Source organism: Neoarius graeffei, chromosome 24, assembly GCF_027579695.1.
Source record: "Neoarius graeffei isolate fNeoGra1 chromosome 24, fNeoGra1.pri, whole genome shotgun sequence".
In the NCBI taxonomy this organism is placed as follows: domain Eukaryota; kingdom Metazoa; phylum Chordata; class Actinopteri; order Siluriformes; family Ariidae; genus Neoarius; species Neoarius graeffei.
In genome coordinates this window covers 33,459,748-33,477,033 of record NC_083592.1, presented here as the reverse complement: position 1 = coordinate 33,477,033, position 17,286 = coordinate 33,459,748, and the positions used below count along the sequence as shown (strand labels likewise).

Here is a 17,286-nt window from a genome sequence, read left to right as displayed (position 1 = left end):
AGTAATCTGACATAACATTTTCTGTAAATAACCAATATTTGCTGGAATTTGCCTTGCTGTCTTGTCAGTATACTGTATGATAGCTCCTGGAACTGATACGAGTCTAGCCTGGAATTAGCAAAGAAAACATGCTAACTTCATTATAGACAGTTCATGTTAGCAAATTAGTTAAACTTACCTCAACTAATTACATGGAGTCCATGCTTTCTAAAGAATTCAAATTCTTGAATTCTTCAAGAATTTCAAGGAAGTCCAGTTTCCTTCTTTAGCACCTCCAGTTTACGATGACCTGGATGACTGAGAACCTTCACAGACAACTTATATCGTTATAATATGAAACATTTCACGTTGTAAGGAGATAAGTTGGCCTCAGGTGGAGGTGGACTCCCTGTGATACGTACTCCGGCTGTGAACTGGCACATTTCGCGTCATCCGCTGTGATCAATAACAGCAGAATCTCGCCATGTTTCAACCTGTGCATGAAGTAGAACTTAATCAAATCATGTAAATGAGCTTTATTCCTCAGTTTATCCATTCTCCATGCACCGTTTCCTCATGTGGTGAGTTTCACATTATATCCTGACCAATATAAATTATCTTGTTATAAAATGAAACATTTGATGTTATAACAAGATAAATATTTCAATAATATTGGCTGGCGTTGAGTGGTATATCAGATATATTCCATTCAGCTAGCATGATATTGAACTCATCTTTGAATTGTTCAGTATCATGCTAGCTGAATGGAATTTATCTGATATACCACAAAAAAAACCCCCAGCCATTATATACCCATTCCTTTCAGGTGTTCAACGCGTCTTTCTCTTTCAAAATTCTCCCAAAATCTTCCGTATTTAACAAAGCAAACCTGGCAGCCATGTTTGTTTACAAATCGTCCCAGTCGCTCACTCGCGCAGAAGTTTTACGTCTTCAACGTGTGATGTCATGTTGTCTTGACAACCATGCAATATCGTAAACCATATTCAATGCTCGTTCTCCACTGGGTAGAGCAGGGGTGTCCAAACTGATCCATAAAGGGCCGTGTGGCTGCAGGTTTTCATTCCAGCCATGCAGCAGCACACCTGACTTGGCTCATTCAATCAACTGAACTGTCTTCACACAGTCAAATACTTGCAGCCACACCCACCCTTGATTAAAGGGTGGGTGTGTCAGTTGACTGAATAAGCCAAATGAGGTGTGCTGCTGCATGGCTGGAATGAAAACCTGCAGCCACACGGCCCTTTATGGATCAGTTTGGACACCCCTGGGGTAGAGTGATGTAATACATATAGGATAAGCGATATGCAAACTATATTACGTGCTATCAAACCCACCCTGTGTCCAAAACCACTCCCAACTCACTATATAGTGGACTATATAGTGAAGTCACCATTTTATAGTGCTGTCCGAATGTATAGTGAGAATTATTATTACACCCTATATAGTGCACTCTAAGTATTCCACAATGCATCACGAAAAGTAGTGTACAACCAAAGGTCACTAATTAAGCAATATATCCCATCATGCATTGCGGTTGCACTGAAAAAATCAAATCAAAAGCCTCAAATTTGATTTAATAAAAGGCAGCGGCAAAGAAGAAAGTATTCAGCCTTGATTTAAAAAACTGAAAGATGCGTCAGACACAAAGTACTTTGTATTTATTAATGTGAGAAATACGCTTTATCACAAAAATACATGCATGTATTTATTATTTTCAAAACCCACCAGCCGACTGATCTAACACGTTTTAATTGTGCGACAGTAATGATGTAAATATCAGTGTGACGAACTAGTGTCCGAAAGCGTTTTTTTTTTTTTTTTTCATTTTACCAATGAGCTCACTATATAGTCCTCTATTGCTGGGTTTCATGTGACGTCACATCTGCCTTATTAGTTATTCAGAACTTTAGCTGGTGGTCTACCAAAGCTCAGTTGACAAAGCGTTTGTATGGAGAAGGTGCATTGCTCACATGAAAAATTACTTACGCTTGCGTTGTTTTAGGTTGTTCGAATCGATCAAACCGTGAAACTGATAAAAGTTTCTTCAGGGTTCCCCATGAACTAATAAAAAAGGGTGAACGAACACAGGATTTCACAAAAAGACGTTGAGAAAGGTGGCTTTTGAACCTCTCACTGAAATCGAAGGGAGCCGAGTCGAAGCATGCTCGAGTTTGCAGCGATCACTTGGTGAAAGGTTTGTATCTCCCTCTCAGCTTTGTCCTTAGTGTTTTCCAAGTACTTATCTTGCTATGTGTCGTTATTTTACGCTACTTTTTTTAGTCACGAAGCGCTAAAGTCCCCAGCTGTTTCTCTGTTTACTCTTCACTCCTCACAAAGTCCATATGCATGAAGGTCACGACAAAATTCACTGTAACCGTATGGGTAACAGTCATACAGTTACACTGCGCCGTGATCATGTCTCCGTCTTGTTTAACTAGGATCCAGGTCTTTAAAGGGGTTTCTGATGATCTTTGTGAATTATTTGCCTGAGAGATAAGAGCCAACACAAGTGCGAATCAAGCAAACTGTTGTTTGTTTACACTTCAACTTGCAGCGCTTCGTTGTAAAGACACGAACGAAAAGCTTAAAAAAAACATACTAACACGGGCAAAAACAATACAGGATTCATTCGGCAGCGACTTGATACCGAGGTCCTTTACCCAGACACATACAAAAAGGTTGTAAGCCTCCATACTCTTCCACGCTTTCATCTGTTTTGTGGTGTAGAAGGACGTCTGCAACACCAGATAGTTTGAGATGTCAGAGAACTCGACTGAAGGGTAGTTTTCGAGATCGTATGACAAATCCTTCTTTCCCAGACTGTACGGGTCGATTCCATTGCACATAGCAATCTTCTGAATATATCTAAAGCGAGCAGTGGCTTCTAGATTACGAGCGTACTCTGATAAGTTATCGCTAGTTGTTTGCACTATGGCAGCCGTTTTGGTTTGCTAGACCACCAGCTGTTTTACCGGAAGTGAAATCGCTAAGGAAAGTCATGTGACTGAAACCCAGCAATATAGTAATTCCCTATATAGTGAGTAGGGAGGAGTGAACGAGTGGGTGGTTTCGGAGACAGGGCAAGTGAATGGAATGTGCTAGAAGGGAATAGAACGTGTGTTTTTATTCCATTGAAAAAGTGTCCTGTATGTTGGAATAATGTGAAAGTATCTTGTTATAACATGAAAAATATCTTGTTATACCAAACTTTTCACATTATAACATGATACTGATCCTTTTTCTTTTCCTAGTGACATTTCCATAATTTTCCAACACGTCTACTGTATAATATCATGTTCAGGGCAAACTGTGTATTTGTCCTTTAGGGCCTTTTTTCTTTTACATTATTAACCCTCATCCTACCATGCTATTTTACACCTTAATCTTACCATGTGGGGTCCGTTTGGACCCCAATACTTTTCTTTAAAATTAAAGCTTATAAAGACAAAATCACCAGATAAGTTTTGTTCAGAACATCTTGTATTAATAACAGCAATACACTAAAGGGCCCAAGCCATAAAGAACACACTTAACCTTCATCCTACCAGCCAATTTTACATACACAAACTACCAGGCGGGGTCCGTATGGACCCCAGGAGGGAATACCTTGAAATCAATGCAGTAAGAACCAATTCAATACAGCAAACAGACATAACTTTATTGAAGAACAAAATCCACTATGGCTGAATATCAATGATGTATTATAAATGCAATAATATTGCAATAACTAGCATACATGTAGCAAATTATAGAGTCACAAAAAAAATTGGCATTATATACATGATTTTTGCAGCTCATGCAGCTGTAAAACATTCTGGATTACAACTTAGGTCTTTTCTTACAGAATTTAAAACAAAAAAGTAATTGTAAAATAATTTAGGGCTTTTGTTTTGCAGCCTGTGCTTATTGCAGCAGTGGGGTCCACACGGACCCCAAGAAGGAATGCCTTGGTAGTTTCATTATGGAACATAAAAGAAATAAAAGAAGTTACTTTCAGTGTGCTATTCAATTATAAAAAGAAAGACAGATAAACTTTACTCTGGGGTCCGGTTGGACCCCAGTAACAAATTAATTATACCTTCCCAATGCAAAAAGCTGATCTTCCGGTGCTTTAGTGTTTTAATTAAGACATAAATTCTGACAAATTCATAAAACGGTGAGGCAGTATGTCACATATTTTTAAAATGGCAAACAAACATATAGGTGCGGGGTCCAGATGGACCCCACTTGGTAGGATGAAGGTTAAAAGTTACACTGATGATGAAACTTTGTTTACAACATGAAGGCGAGTATTAGAATATTTGCACATGGCGCTGCATGGCTCCCGACAGAAACCCTGTTCAGCATGGTTCCATTAGCGCTTGTCAGGTTTTGATTAATGATGTTATGTCACAGTTTCTTGGTCTTCCTGTCTGTTGTTGACAAATGAGACTCACGCTGGCATGGCGAGGACAGAAGCCATTTAAAGAAGGCAGGGGAAATCTCTGGTACCATGAACCTCGTCTTGATGATTCACAGTAATTACAGTAATCGACAACATCATGATAAACTTCATATCAAATGAGAGTTGGTCGAGTCTACAGATCTTTTCCATCCCTTTCCCAAACGTTATTTCAAGCTCAATATTATGATCCAGATAGGAAGTTGATTTGGTCTGTGGTGCAACGATACATCAAACACACAAGAAATGGCAAGTAAAAATGCCTAAAAGGACAAATATCCATCCTTTCTGCACCACCATCAAGTGCTTTTCAACCACCCTCACACTTACACACACATCCACCCCCACACACACACACACACACACACACACACACAATAGAATGCACCATCATAAGATTGTGACAGAGTATATTGCAGTTACTTCTCAAACACGGCTTTCCGAGACACTGCTTTGGAGATCGATTAAGGATGCTCATGTCATTATATTTGGGGACATGTGGACTGGAATGGCTATGAGGAAAGGGGCCGAGCTTGTGATGGTTCTGTGATTAAAGTCAAGGTTGGCAGAAGGGATTGTTTGAGTGGATGTGTTCAGTGTCGGTGTGACGACTGCAACAAGAGCTCAGTGTGTGAAAGAAGACTTTGTTACAGCTGGGAACAGCCTCACTGAATACACAACTGAATGCAGAGGTTTGCACTGGGGTTAATCACAGAGCAGGGTTTTTTTTCCCCTCTCGTCTTCTTTTTTTTCATCTTTACTGTCATTCATGCTATCTCTCTCTCTCTCTTTCTCTCTTTTTTTACACCCACACACATATTGCTGCTTTTTTTCTCTCTGTTATAGTAGTTTATTCGTGTTAGACCAAATCCTGACCTTATCCATGACCACAGAAATGAAGAAGAAATCATACAGCCCTTTTCATTTGTGGAAATAAGTTGCATGTTATGTAAAAGAAGAAGTCGGTGTACACCACAGTATGACATGATTTTTCATATTTTCATGTCATTGTGGTGATATTTGGCCCAAACAGAGAAAGAAAACACACACACACACACACACACACACACACACACACACACACACACACACACACACACACGTACGTTTGTTTCACTATCCCTGTGAGGACCTTCCATTGACATAATTATTATTGCAGTTAATTAATGCTGGGCCAGCACCTCAGCCTAACCCCAAGCTTAACCTCAGTAATGAAAAGGAAACCTTTTGGCTTTTTAATTTTTTTTAAATTAAAAACAAAACAAAAACAAACAAACAAACAAACAAAAAACCCAGCAATTTCCTTATGGGGACCGTCCAAATGTCCCCACAAGGTCAAAATTGTTAGATTTTATTATCCTCGTGGAGACATTTGGTCCCCAGTAGTACATAAACACCACACACACACACACACACACACACACACACACACACACACACACACACACACACACACACACACACACATTTGTCTTGTGATGACCTTCCACTAACATCATGAACCTAACCTTAAAGTGCCATTCCACCACTGGATGTATTTTTTTGGCATAAAATACAATATATTTTATGACAACATGACTAGACAGAGAAATCTTTTAGCTTCAAAATGATATATCAAACATAATTTTTTGACAACGACAAGTATATTAATTTTGCGACCAAAGTCACCTACCCTTTTAATTTCCGCGCGGTAGTGAAACGTGATGTCATCGGCAGGTTCCCTTTCTTGTGTACCACGTCATGTCAGATTATCAGCAATGGCGGATAGAACGCGATTGTCAGCTTCGGAAAAGAAGCGAAGGAAAATAGCAAGTGATGCCCAAAGGAGACGGTCGATGGTGAATATCGGCACAGCAATCGACAAGTGGAAATTGCGTTCTATCCGCCATTGCTGAAAATCTGTGCCACGTCACACGTGACGTGGTACACAAGAAGGGGAACCTGCCGATGACATCACGTTTCACTACCGCGCGGAAATTAAAAGGGTAGGTGACTTTGGTCGCAAAATTAATATACTTGTCGTTGTCAAAAAATTATGTTTGATATATCATTTCGAAGCTAGAAGATTTCTCTGTCTAGTCATGTTGTCATAAAATATATTGTATTTTATGCCAAAGAATACATCCAATGGTGGAATGGCACTTTAACCTCAGTAAGCCGATGAAAACCTTTTGGTTCTTTTAGTTTTTAAATAAAAGCTGCAGTTTTTCTTAAAAAAAAAAGTTTCCATGTGGGGACCAGCCAAATGCCGAGGTCAAAACTGTCAGATATTTCTTTCCTTCCAGGGGCATCTCACACACACACACACACACACACACACACACACACACACACACACACACACACACACACACACACAACTAAGCTACCCAAAACCAAAACTAATTTCTCAAACCGACCAGATTCCTATTAAAAGAGTCGATTTGCTGGCTTGAGCTGACCCAGACCACTGCAGGTTAAAGGTCAACTTTAAATGGTAGAACAAATAAGAACCTAGACTTATTACACTTTACAGTGAACACAATTTGTACCCTATTCTAATGCTATCACTTTTTCATAAAATCTAACACAAATCACTGAAATCATTTCAGAGTTCATCGAATGGTGTGAAGGTTGGAACTCCAAACACGGCGAGGATCACCATCTTGTCCAATGACAATGCCTTTGGAATTATATCCTTCAACTCAGTAAGTTTTTGGCATTATAACATTCTAACAATTTTATATATATATATATATATATATATATATATATATATATATATATATATATATATATATATATATAATATACACACACAGGGTGTTTCAAAAAATTTTATATCATTTCACAATCTAATAACTTTGCCAATTCTCCTCAAATTTTAACAGCATGTGTGGAAACAGGTCAAAATTTTATGTTTAATGTTTTTTGTTTTTATCTTTTTAGGTATAGAAATGCCTTTCACTGGAAAAGAAAAGGCGTTTTGTGTGTTAGTGTGTTGTGTCTCAACCGTCACGCATATCGAAAATTTGTGAAATCATTCATGGAATCCACATACCTTTGAATTTCTCATTCAAATTTTGAGGAATAAATCTTATATTGCTCAACATTAAGCCTGTTCAGTTTCATTTGCCTAGACTATGTAGTTTCTGGGATATTTACATCTCAAATAATATAAAATTTTTTGAAACACCATATATATATATATATCTCATCTCATTATCTCTAGCCGCTTTATCCTGTTCTACAGGGTCGCAGGCAAGCTGGAGCCTATCCCAGCTGACTACGGGCAAAAGGCGGGGTACACCCTGGACAAGTCGCCAGGTCATCACAGGGCTGACACATAGACACAGACAACCATTCATACTCACATTCACACCTACGGTCAATTTAGAGTCACCAGTTAGCCTAACCTGCATGTCTTTGGACTGTGGGGGAAACCGGAGCACCTGGAGGAAACCCACGCGGACACAGGGAGAACATGCAAACTCCACACAGAAAGGCCCTCGCCGGCCAGGGGGCTCGAACCCAGAACCTTCTTGCTGTGAGGTGACAGCGATAACCACTACACCACCGTGCCGCCCCATATATATATATATATATATATATATTAGTGCTGTCAAGCGATTAAAATATTTAATCGCGATTAATGTCGCGACTGTCATAGTTAACTCGCGATTAATCGCAATTTAATCGCACATTTTTGTCACATGAAAAACCATTGTAATTCTCTTATCAGCATAAAAACGTGAATGGGCTTGCTTTGTATTGCAAAGCATAACACGTCTTGATACAGCCACTGCAAAGTGAAACCTAAGCCGAACACCGGGGCTGGCAAAAGAACCATGAGTGAAGTGATCTACTGTTTGAGTTAGTCTACAACTCAGAGAGACAGGTTACACAGTGACAGTAGGCTTGACATGCTTGATTATAATATAAAGTACACTATTATATTAACTTTAAGTTGTTAGTTGATAAGTATTGCATTGAATCTGATCTTTACTGTTTCAGCTCACTTAACACATTTTGTACTTTTACACTTTCTGCCTGTTGATGCGTCGCGCTGTCCAATCAGAGGCGGCCAAATTTGCATATTACAGGAAGGATTTCTGGGATAGCATTGAGTTTACAGTTCAGAGGGATCTGGCTTCTTTAGACGCTGTCTTCTTAAAACTGAATAAATATTTAAAAAGAGCCAAATTAGCCAGTCTTTTGAACGGCTCTTTTCAAAGAACGGATCACAAAGATGCGGATCCCATCAAAGAGCCATAAATCCCATCTCTACTAGCGCGCCCTGCCCACGCTGGTTCTTTGGGGGGGAGGGCAGAGGACTCTGGCTGTGCGTGGCATTACAGTCTAGCTGCTATCGGTTTTCTAAGCAAAGTCTATGTTCCAAGTTCCTGGCAGTTTCAAAAGCTTATGAAAAACCTACATCATGCCACAGAGCGTTAATCTCGCGATAAAAAAATTATCGCCGTTAAAATTGAGTCAAGTTAACGCGTTAATAATGCGACATTTTTGACAGCACTAATATATATATATATATATATGCGCGCATGCCTTTTTTTCTGCCTTTACGTACATAGGAACATAACCAAAATACAACCCCAAATCAGAAAAAAACACTGCAACAGTATGTTGAATATCAAATTAAAAACCGAAAACAGTGGTTTGTAAATAATATTTTTACCTGTATTACACTCAGACAAGGGCAGCACGGTGGTGTAGTGGTTAGCGCTGTCGCCTCATAGCAAGAAGGTCCGGGTTCAAGCCCCGTGGCTGGCAAGGGCCTTGCTGTGCGGAGTTTGCATGTTCTCCCCGTGTCCGCGTGGGTTTCCTCCGGGTGCTCCGGTTTCCCCCACAGTCCAAAGACATGCAGGTTAGGTTAACTGGTGACTCTAATTGACCGTAGGTGTGAATGTGAGTGTGAATGGTTGTCTGTGTCTATGTATCAGCCCTGTGATGACCTGGCGACTTGTCCAGGGTGTACCCCGCCTTTCGCCCGTAGTCAGCTGGGATAGGCTCCAGCTTGCCTGCGACCCTGTAGAACAGGATAAAGCGGCTAGAGATAATGAGATGAGAATGAGACATTACAATTTTGATTACTGCAAAACATTTTAAAAAAACATTGGGACAATAAAGCATTTACAGCTTCATAATGTTTCCATTCCTTCTCACAACACTTAAAAGATGTTTAGGGACTGGAGACACCAAGTGATGAAGCATTTCAGGTGTTATTTTGTCCTATTCTTCCTGCAAACAGGTCTAAAGTTGTGCAACAGTACAAGGTCGTCGTTGTCATATTTTTCGTTTCAGCACACGTTCTCTACTGGGGACAGAGGGGACAAGAACCCTCTTCTTCCACAGCCCTGCCTTTGTAACATGTGCAGAATGTGGTTTTGCATTGTCTTGTTGAAATCTCCCTGGAAAAGATGTCGTCTTGAAGACAGAATATGTTGCTCCAAAACCTCAATGTACTTTTCTGCATTAATGCTGCCATCACAGAAGTGTAAGTCACCTTTGCCAAGGCCACTGACACAACCCCATACCATGACAGACCCTGGCTTTTGGACTTAACAGTCTGGTAACAGTCTGGATGGTCCTTTTTGTCTTTGGTCCAGAGCACACAGCATCCATTTCTTACAAAAAAAGATCTGGAACGCTGAATTGTCTGACCACAGTACACATTTCCACTGTGTGATGGTCCATCCCAGATGCCTTCAAGCCCAGAGAAATCGACGGCACTTCTGGACACAGTTAACATAAGGCTTCCTTTTTGCACAGTAAAGTTTTAACTGGCATTAGTGGCTGTAACTCCGTATTTTAGTGCTTAACAAAGGTTTGCCAAAGTAACCCTGAGCCTATGTGGTTATATCAGCTGTAGATGAATGATGGTTCTTGATTCAGTGCCGTCTGATGGCTTGGAGATCACGGCTGTTCATCTGAGGCTTGGGCCCTTGCCCTTGATGCACCAAAATTCCTCCAGATTCCTTGAATTGTTTCATGATATTTATTATGCACCATAGAGGGTGAAAAATCCAAATCACATTATTACTTCAGTGTTTTACCTCATTACGAGCCCCAAATTGACCCCATCCCAGCTTTTTTTTTTGGAATGTGTTGCAGAAATGCAGGAATGGATGTATATTAACAAATGAAATGAAGTTGACCAGACAAAACATTAAATATCTTGGGTTCCTACTGTCTGCAATGAAATACAAATCAAATTAAATTTAGAAATCAATGCTTTCTTTTTTTTATTTGCATTTTCTATACCGTCCCAACTTTTTCTGATTTGGGATTGTATATAACTGCCAGCTACAGCTGAAAGTTACCATGGCGACTCCTGCCCGGAGTTATTTTTGCATGTTTATTGAAGGGCAATTAAAATCTAAAGGATGGAGGGGGATGAGGAAATGAGACTTGGGGGAGTGGGCAGAGTTGGAGGGACTTGGAGGGGTCGAATGCCTTTGCAGAGGGGTCGCTCAGGTGGGAGTCTGTTGGGTTGCTAGGGTGAGTAAAAATACACACATAAGCAGTTTACTGACTGGATTAACCTGTCAATGGAAGTTTAGATATTGTCATGAAACTGAGTTGTGCTGCCATCCCCCATACGGAGCCCTCACATTTTTTCAGTCGGCCCTTTGATTGTCAGTAAATGACACAGAGACACAGAAATATTTGAATTTAGAAGTCTAGGCAAATCAGGTATGACTCAGTAAAATGGTAAATTCAAAGAACCAGCTCCAGTCAATCTTCAGTAGCAGCACTATCAGATACGTTTTAAACAAAGTTAACAAGGTGATGTGTATAAATCTTATAGTAGATAAGGACACGTTTTTGTCTGTCAGTATCCTGTCTCCAACAGGTCTCGGGGAATTACTGCTGTCGCTGCTGTCATAACTCAGCAGAAGCTGGTACTATGTAGTGCAAGATGCTCATATCGATAAAACAGTAAACAATGTGACAGCTAGTACTGTACATGCTAGCAGTAGTAACTCAAACTCTGTAAACATTTTCTATGAAGAAAGGAGCTCAAAATGCATGGAAATATACTTACCAAGGTAAAAGAGATAAAGGAAGGCTATAGGGGCCTTTCACCGATGTCACAGACTTTTGTTTATCACACAGCGTCCGCCATATTGCCTGGCAAACAAAGAAACGGCCGCAACAGTTAATAATGAAAATCGAGACAACTGCAGTCAGTACAATCTGTCTGAAATTATTAGAAATTTATTTTATACCTGCAGATCGCGTTACATCCAAAGCTGAAACATGCAGGCATCTACTTTATCCACATAATTTAGCCATATAATTTACCCACAAATGTATTTATTTATTATTTATTCTGCCCACTGCTCTGGGTGTGTGTGTGGTGGTGGGGGGGGTTAAATGCAGAGGAGGAATTTCGCTGTGTTTGAGTGTAGAAGTGACCAAAATAAAGGCTCCTTCTTCTTAATTTACCCACAAATGTGTTTATTCCACTTGAAAAGTGTTTGGCAAACCAGCTACCGGATTTGGGACACTACGACATCCTGAACTATTTAGTATTTGGACTCTTAAATACACAGGAGATGCTAAAGGCAGACAAAAGTACAGATGCCTAACAATATTTTGAGGCAGGTTTCATGTCGGAATGTTATAGGAAATTCCTGATTAAAAAAATACCTTATTATGACAAAGGTAAGCTCAAACGTGGACTTCTAATAGTAATAAACAAGCCAGGGCCTAGAGCTAGCATATTTTATGATGTTTAGCTGAATCTACATTATCAGTACATAACAAAACATGCTGCTAATTGAGCCAAGCATTCAGTCTAAGAAAATATATTGCATCCAAAACCCACATCCAGATCTACATTTTAACATTGCACAGAGCTTTCATACTAACCTGATATAAAATGTTCTCCACACACACAGGGATGTTTTATTAGCATCTAGTCTTCCCATTTAACTGCAGCTCGCCATTTTTCTCATCTTTCTGGGTTTGCCGGGAAGCGGTGAAAGGTTAAACCAGGCTTATCTCCACATCTGTTATTACATCCAAAAGAACTACAGGTCTTTGGCATTGTTCTTTTAGATGTAACTTCTGCAAGTTTATCTGTAAAGGTTTGCTGAATTGGGCTTACAATCACTCGTGTACACTTGTGCCGGTCGTTGTCGAACACAAAGCTCCCCAGGCAATATGGCCGCATAAACAAATCCACAGTTACGATGGTGTCATGTGAAAGGCCCCTATACCCAGCTTTGGAAGACAGGATACCTGTAGATCCAGCCAAAGCGTTAAGCTGCTAAGCAGATAGCGCTGTAATGTCTGTGTGTGTTCTGCCATGCATGAGATGAGAAGAAGAAAGGAAAACATGAATGTATGGTATTATACAGAAACTAATCAGTTCATATCATCATAAACATATTCACTATCCAAATAATTATTTTGAGTATTTCAGTATACAGCTTTTCTTTTTCATTCCCCAGACCAGCCTGATCACTGTGGAGGAGCCAAAAGGCACAAATCTGTACGTGCCTCTTACTCTTATCCGAGAAAAGGGAACTTATGGATCAGTAACTGTGAATTTTGAGGTGAGCCCCAAGAATACTGTCCTGTACTTTCTCTTTTATATTTCTAACTGATCTAAAGAAGATAGTTGAGGACAAAGACGTACAGCAACAATAAATCATTATAATGAAATGTTTCCTAATCTTGTTTTGATTACTATGTGTATTCATGTTGAGAATGTTCAACACTGACAGATCTTTGGAGGCCCAAACCCAGCCAGTGAGGATCTGAGTCCAGATAGAGGAAACCTCACTATTCCCCCTGGTCAGGCAGTGCTGGTCTTTAATTTACTGATACATGACGATAAGGTAGAGTTGCATTCATAACTTTTTTTTGTAACAAACTAATAATTAAAGGCTAAATTAAAAGCTGCACATGCAATAAAAAAATACAAAGAAACAAAAATGAACTTTACCTTGTTAATATGGATTTAGACAACAAAAAGTGTATGACACAGAGACTTAAATGGCACTACAACATTTATTTAGTACATGTGAACTGTAACTGTGGTAATTAAATAATATTGGCTGGGGTTGAGTGGTATATCAGATATATTCCATTCAGCTAGCATGATATTGAACGAGTTGAAGACAATATCATGCTAGCTGAATGGAATATACCTGATATACCATGAAAAAAAAGCCAGCCAATATTATTATTATTATGCATACACGTTCCTTTTGGGTGTTCAGCATGTCTTTCTCTTTCAAAATTCTCTCAAAATCTTCTGTATTTAACAAAGCAAACCTGGCGGCCATGTTTGTTTACAAATTGTCACAATCGCTTGCTATTGCAGAAGTTTTACGATGTTCTCCGACGTGTCCCTTTTCCAGTTTTTCAATGTCCATTGGTGTGTTTTTCTTCTTGTAAATATGCATAAAGAATATCTAATGAAGTTTTGGTAGCCTTTCAGGTGTTCAACACGTTTTTCTTTTTCCCAGCAAACAAAAAAATGGTTGTGTGCATGTGCAGCAGAAAACTTGCTCATTGGATATTCGCGTTGGCTCTGACATGTGACATTATGTTGTCTTGACAACCATGCAATATCGTAAACCATATTCAACGCTCATTCTTCATTGGGTAGAGCGACGTAATACACGTAGGATAAGCGATATGCGAACAATATTACATGCTATCAAACCAAATGAATGAAACCTGCTAGAAGGGAATAGAACACGTTTTTATTCCATTGAAAATGTGTCCTGTATGTATAATAATTAAATATATTTCATGACCTGCTTGAGTTCCAAAGTTTAGCCAGATTTCACTTAAAGTGAAATGCTGATTGGTGGTAAACACCATTTAAAAAAATGTTGTCACTAAATACCTAACACAGCTAATAGACAACATCTCATCTCATCTCATTATCTCTAGCCGCTTTATCCTGTTCTACAGGGTCGCAGGCAAGCTGGAGCCTATCCCAGCTGACTACGGGCGAAAGGCGGGGTACACCCTGGACAAGTCGCCAGGTCATCACAGGGCTGACACATAGACACAGACAACCATTCACACTCACATTCACACCTACGGTCAATTTAGAGTCACCAGTTAACCTAACCTGCATGTCTTTGGACTGTGGGGGAAACCGGAGCACCCGGAGGAAACCCACACGGACACGGGGAGAACATGCAAACTCCACACAGAAAGGCCCTCGCCGGCCCCGGGGCTCGAACCCAGGACCTTCTTGCTGTGAGGCGACAGTGCTAACCACTACACCACCGTGCCGCCTAATAGACAACATGACAAAAAAAATCAAGTTACATTTCAGTACCATATCTAAATTATGTTCATAATGCAATTTCACATTTTTTGGTAAAAAATTGGCCATGAATAGAAAGATACCAGATCAACAATTCATGCCTTTTAGGCAAGTGAAAAGACAATTGCATAAAACAGAATTTGTACCCTATTTGGCCTTTGCAATTTCCACCCACTAGCTTGGACTCCCTGTATTTAACAGTTATTCTGCAAAATTGAGTCGTACATGAGCTGATAGCTGATGAGGCGCGTAGCACCGAGTTGGCTATAATCCATGTACGATGAGATTGAGCAGAATAACTGTTTTATTCTATCCACATTCACTGGATTTTGAGAAACAGAGCATTTTTATTTTTTGCAAATTCATAAATAAAAACTTTATACAAAACGTCCAACAAAATCATTTCCGCTTAGGTGGACTTCTTAAAAACCTATCGATGGCTGCACAAATTGACTTCAGTGTTGTTTTTTTTTGTAGAAAGTGTCGTCTTGCTGTCATGCTGAGGTATAGAATAGCTTCAGACAATTATTTAATTCTTCCTTGGACATTTCAGTTCTGTAATTTTCAAACTTCTTTGAGCTTTTGATCCAGTTTTTAAAAATTCAACAAATTTTAATACTTAATGATGAAGAGTGTAAACAAACTGGCGAAATAACAGCAATTTGTGAAAAATGATATAATAATTCTAGAAAAATAAAAAGATGTGTTCTTACCATCACATACTTTCATTCCATATTTTGTTGCTGTTTTTTTTTTTTGTATTTTTGGGTTTTGTTTTCAAGTAGAGTTTTTATTTCGTCCTCGGTTGGTTCAGCAGTACGCTCTGCCATTTTGTTTTTCTCTACTCAGAGTATATGAGCTAATATCCTAGTAGTAGAGTAGCCAATCAGAGCGCACGATTGCTCATATCCAGTGAATGTAGATAGAATAAAACAGGATAGCCACCAGTCTGGGTGTGTTTAAGAATGAAAACAGGTCGACTGTATGCTGTGCATTATTAATTTACAATATTTATTGCAGCTTTAAAAGATAAATTAGATTACTTTAACAACGTTATAGGAGAAGTTGCGATATCTTTTTGTCGGCCACAATATCTACAGGGCGCCCCAAAAGTCTCCAAACACAGGGGAAATTAACATTTTTTAGCAAAATTTATATCTACAAAACATCCTGTACATACATGATTGCCATTTCTTTGTAAATACATACGGAGTCATCTCTCTCACTCATGAACTCGTGTTAACACATCTGGTGCATGTACTGTAATTGCATTTCACTTTTTGGGACACCCTGTATTCTGTCACCTTTGCTGATGTTGCTTCTTACTCAAACAAGGTTCCAGAAGATGATGAGATCTTCACCGTGCAGTTGACTGGAGTGGCAGGAGGTGCCTTACTGAACCCCAACGGTACAAGTGTGCAGATCAAAATCTCTCGTAACGATGCCCCTGTGCGCTTTTTGCAACCCTCTTTTACTGTGTCTGAAAGTGCCGGTGTCATAAATCTCACTGTTACCCGTGGAAGAACTGACGATGGCTTTCTCATTGGCTCTGATGATGGCGAAGTGTCGGTCGTGTATGCTATAATCACTGGGAATGGAGCCGCCAGTGCCAAACTGTTGGAGGACTTTGTGGACCTCCAGCCTCAAAAGGTGGTGGTTTTTCCCCCAAGGATTTATGAAGCAGTGCTGCGTTTTAACATAATCGATGACCAAATTCCAGAAATTGCCGAGTCCTTTCAGGTGGTTCTTCTGGAGGAGACACTGTTGGGTGATGCAGTACTGGTGTCTCCTAGCTTTGTGCAGGTGACTATTGAGCCTAATGACAAGCCGTATGGTGTGCTGTCAATCAGCAGTCCTTCTCCAACACAGCCTATCATAATTAATGAAGACACAACTATGAGGTAAGGAGATTTGTGCATAGTATATGGTGCAAGTCCTTGCATCTTGAACATATGGACATACTAGAGTCAATACAAAATGGCAATAAAAATCCTTATGATTTACTTTCTTTCTCCCAAGGTTTGAAGGCATTACCATCGTGAGAAATGGAGGGACCCATGGTCTTGTCTCTGTGAACTGGACTATAATACGGAACTCCACAGATAAGACCCCTGTCTCTAGTGACCTGTCGCCGGTTTCTGGAACATTGGCTTTTACAGAAGGGCAAATGAGTGCCATCCTGCCATTAAACATTACTCAGGATGACCTCCCTGAAGAAGCAGAGGCTTTCCTGCTCAGCCTGATCCCTCAATCTGTGCAGGGTGGAGCTGAAGTAGATGAACCTATGGAGGTAATCAGTGGTGAACTGTTACTATTAGAGCTGGGACTTGAGCTCAGCCAAAATTTAGCCAGACACCAAAAAAGCAACAGGTCAAAGGATTTTCCAAGGGATTAGTGACAGACTGCCAGGTCACTCCATTGTGTGTAGTTGTTGATGTTGATTTTAAAAGCAACTCGGTAAATTATACAGGGAAATGAATACTTAAGTCTGAGTGAAAAATACTGTAGCAAATGTGCTTGGAAGAAGAGTCTGGAGACAGAAATCTTA

The 17,286-nt window shown here is 39.8% G+C and overlaps 1 protein-coding gene across 1 annotated transcript in view; it reads left to right on the top strand.

The window, feature by feature from the left end:
* adgrv1 (adhesion G protein-coupled receptor V1) overlaps positions 1-17,286 on the top strand; it is a 415,446-nt gene that overhangs the window by 54,993 nt on the left and 343,167 nt on the right. Inside the window, exons 4-8 of the mRNA XM_060907086.1 lie at positions 7,033-7,128; positions 12,898-13,002; positions 13,174-13,287; positions 16,074-16,639; positions 16,758-17,028. Of these exons, the coding sequence (XP_060763069.1) occupies positions 7,033-7,128; positions 12,898-13,002; positions 13,174-13,287; positions 16,074-16,639; positions 16,758-17,028 (1,152 nt within the window). The remainder of the gene's footprint in view (positions 1-7,032; positions 7,129-12,897; positions 13,003-13,173; positions 13,288-16,073; positions 16,640-16,757; positions 17,029-17,286) is intronic.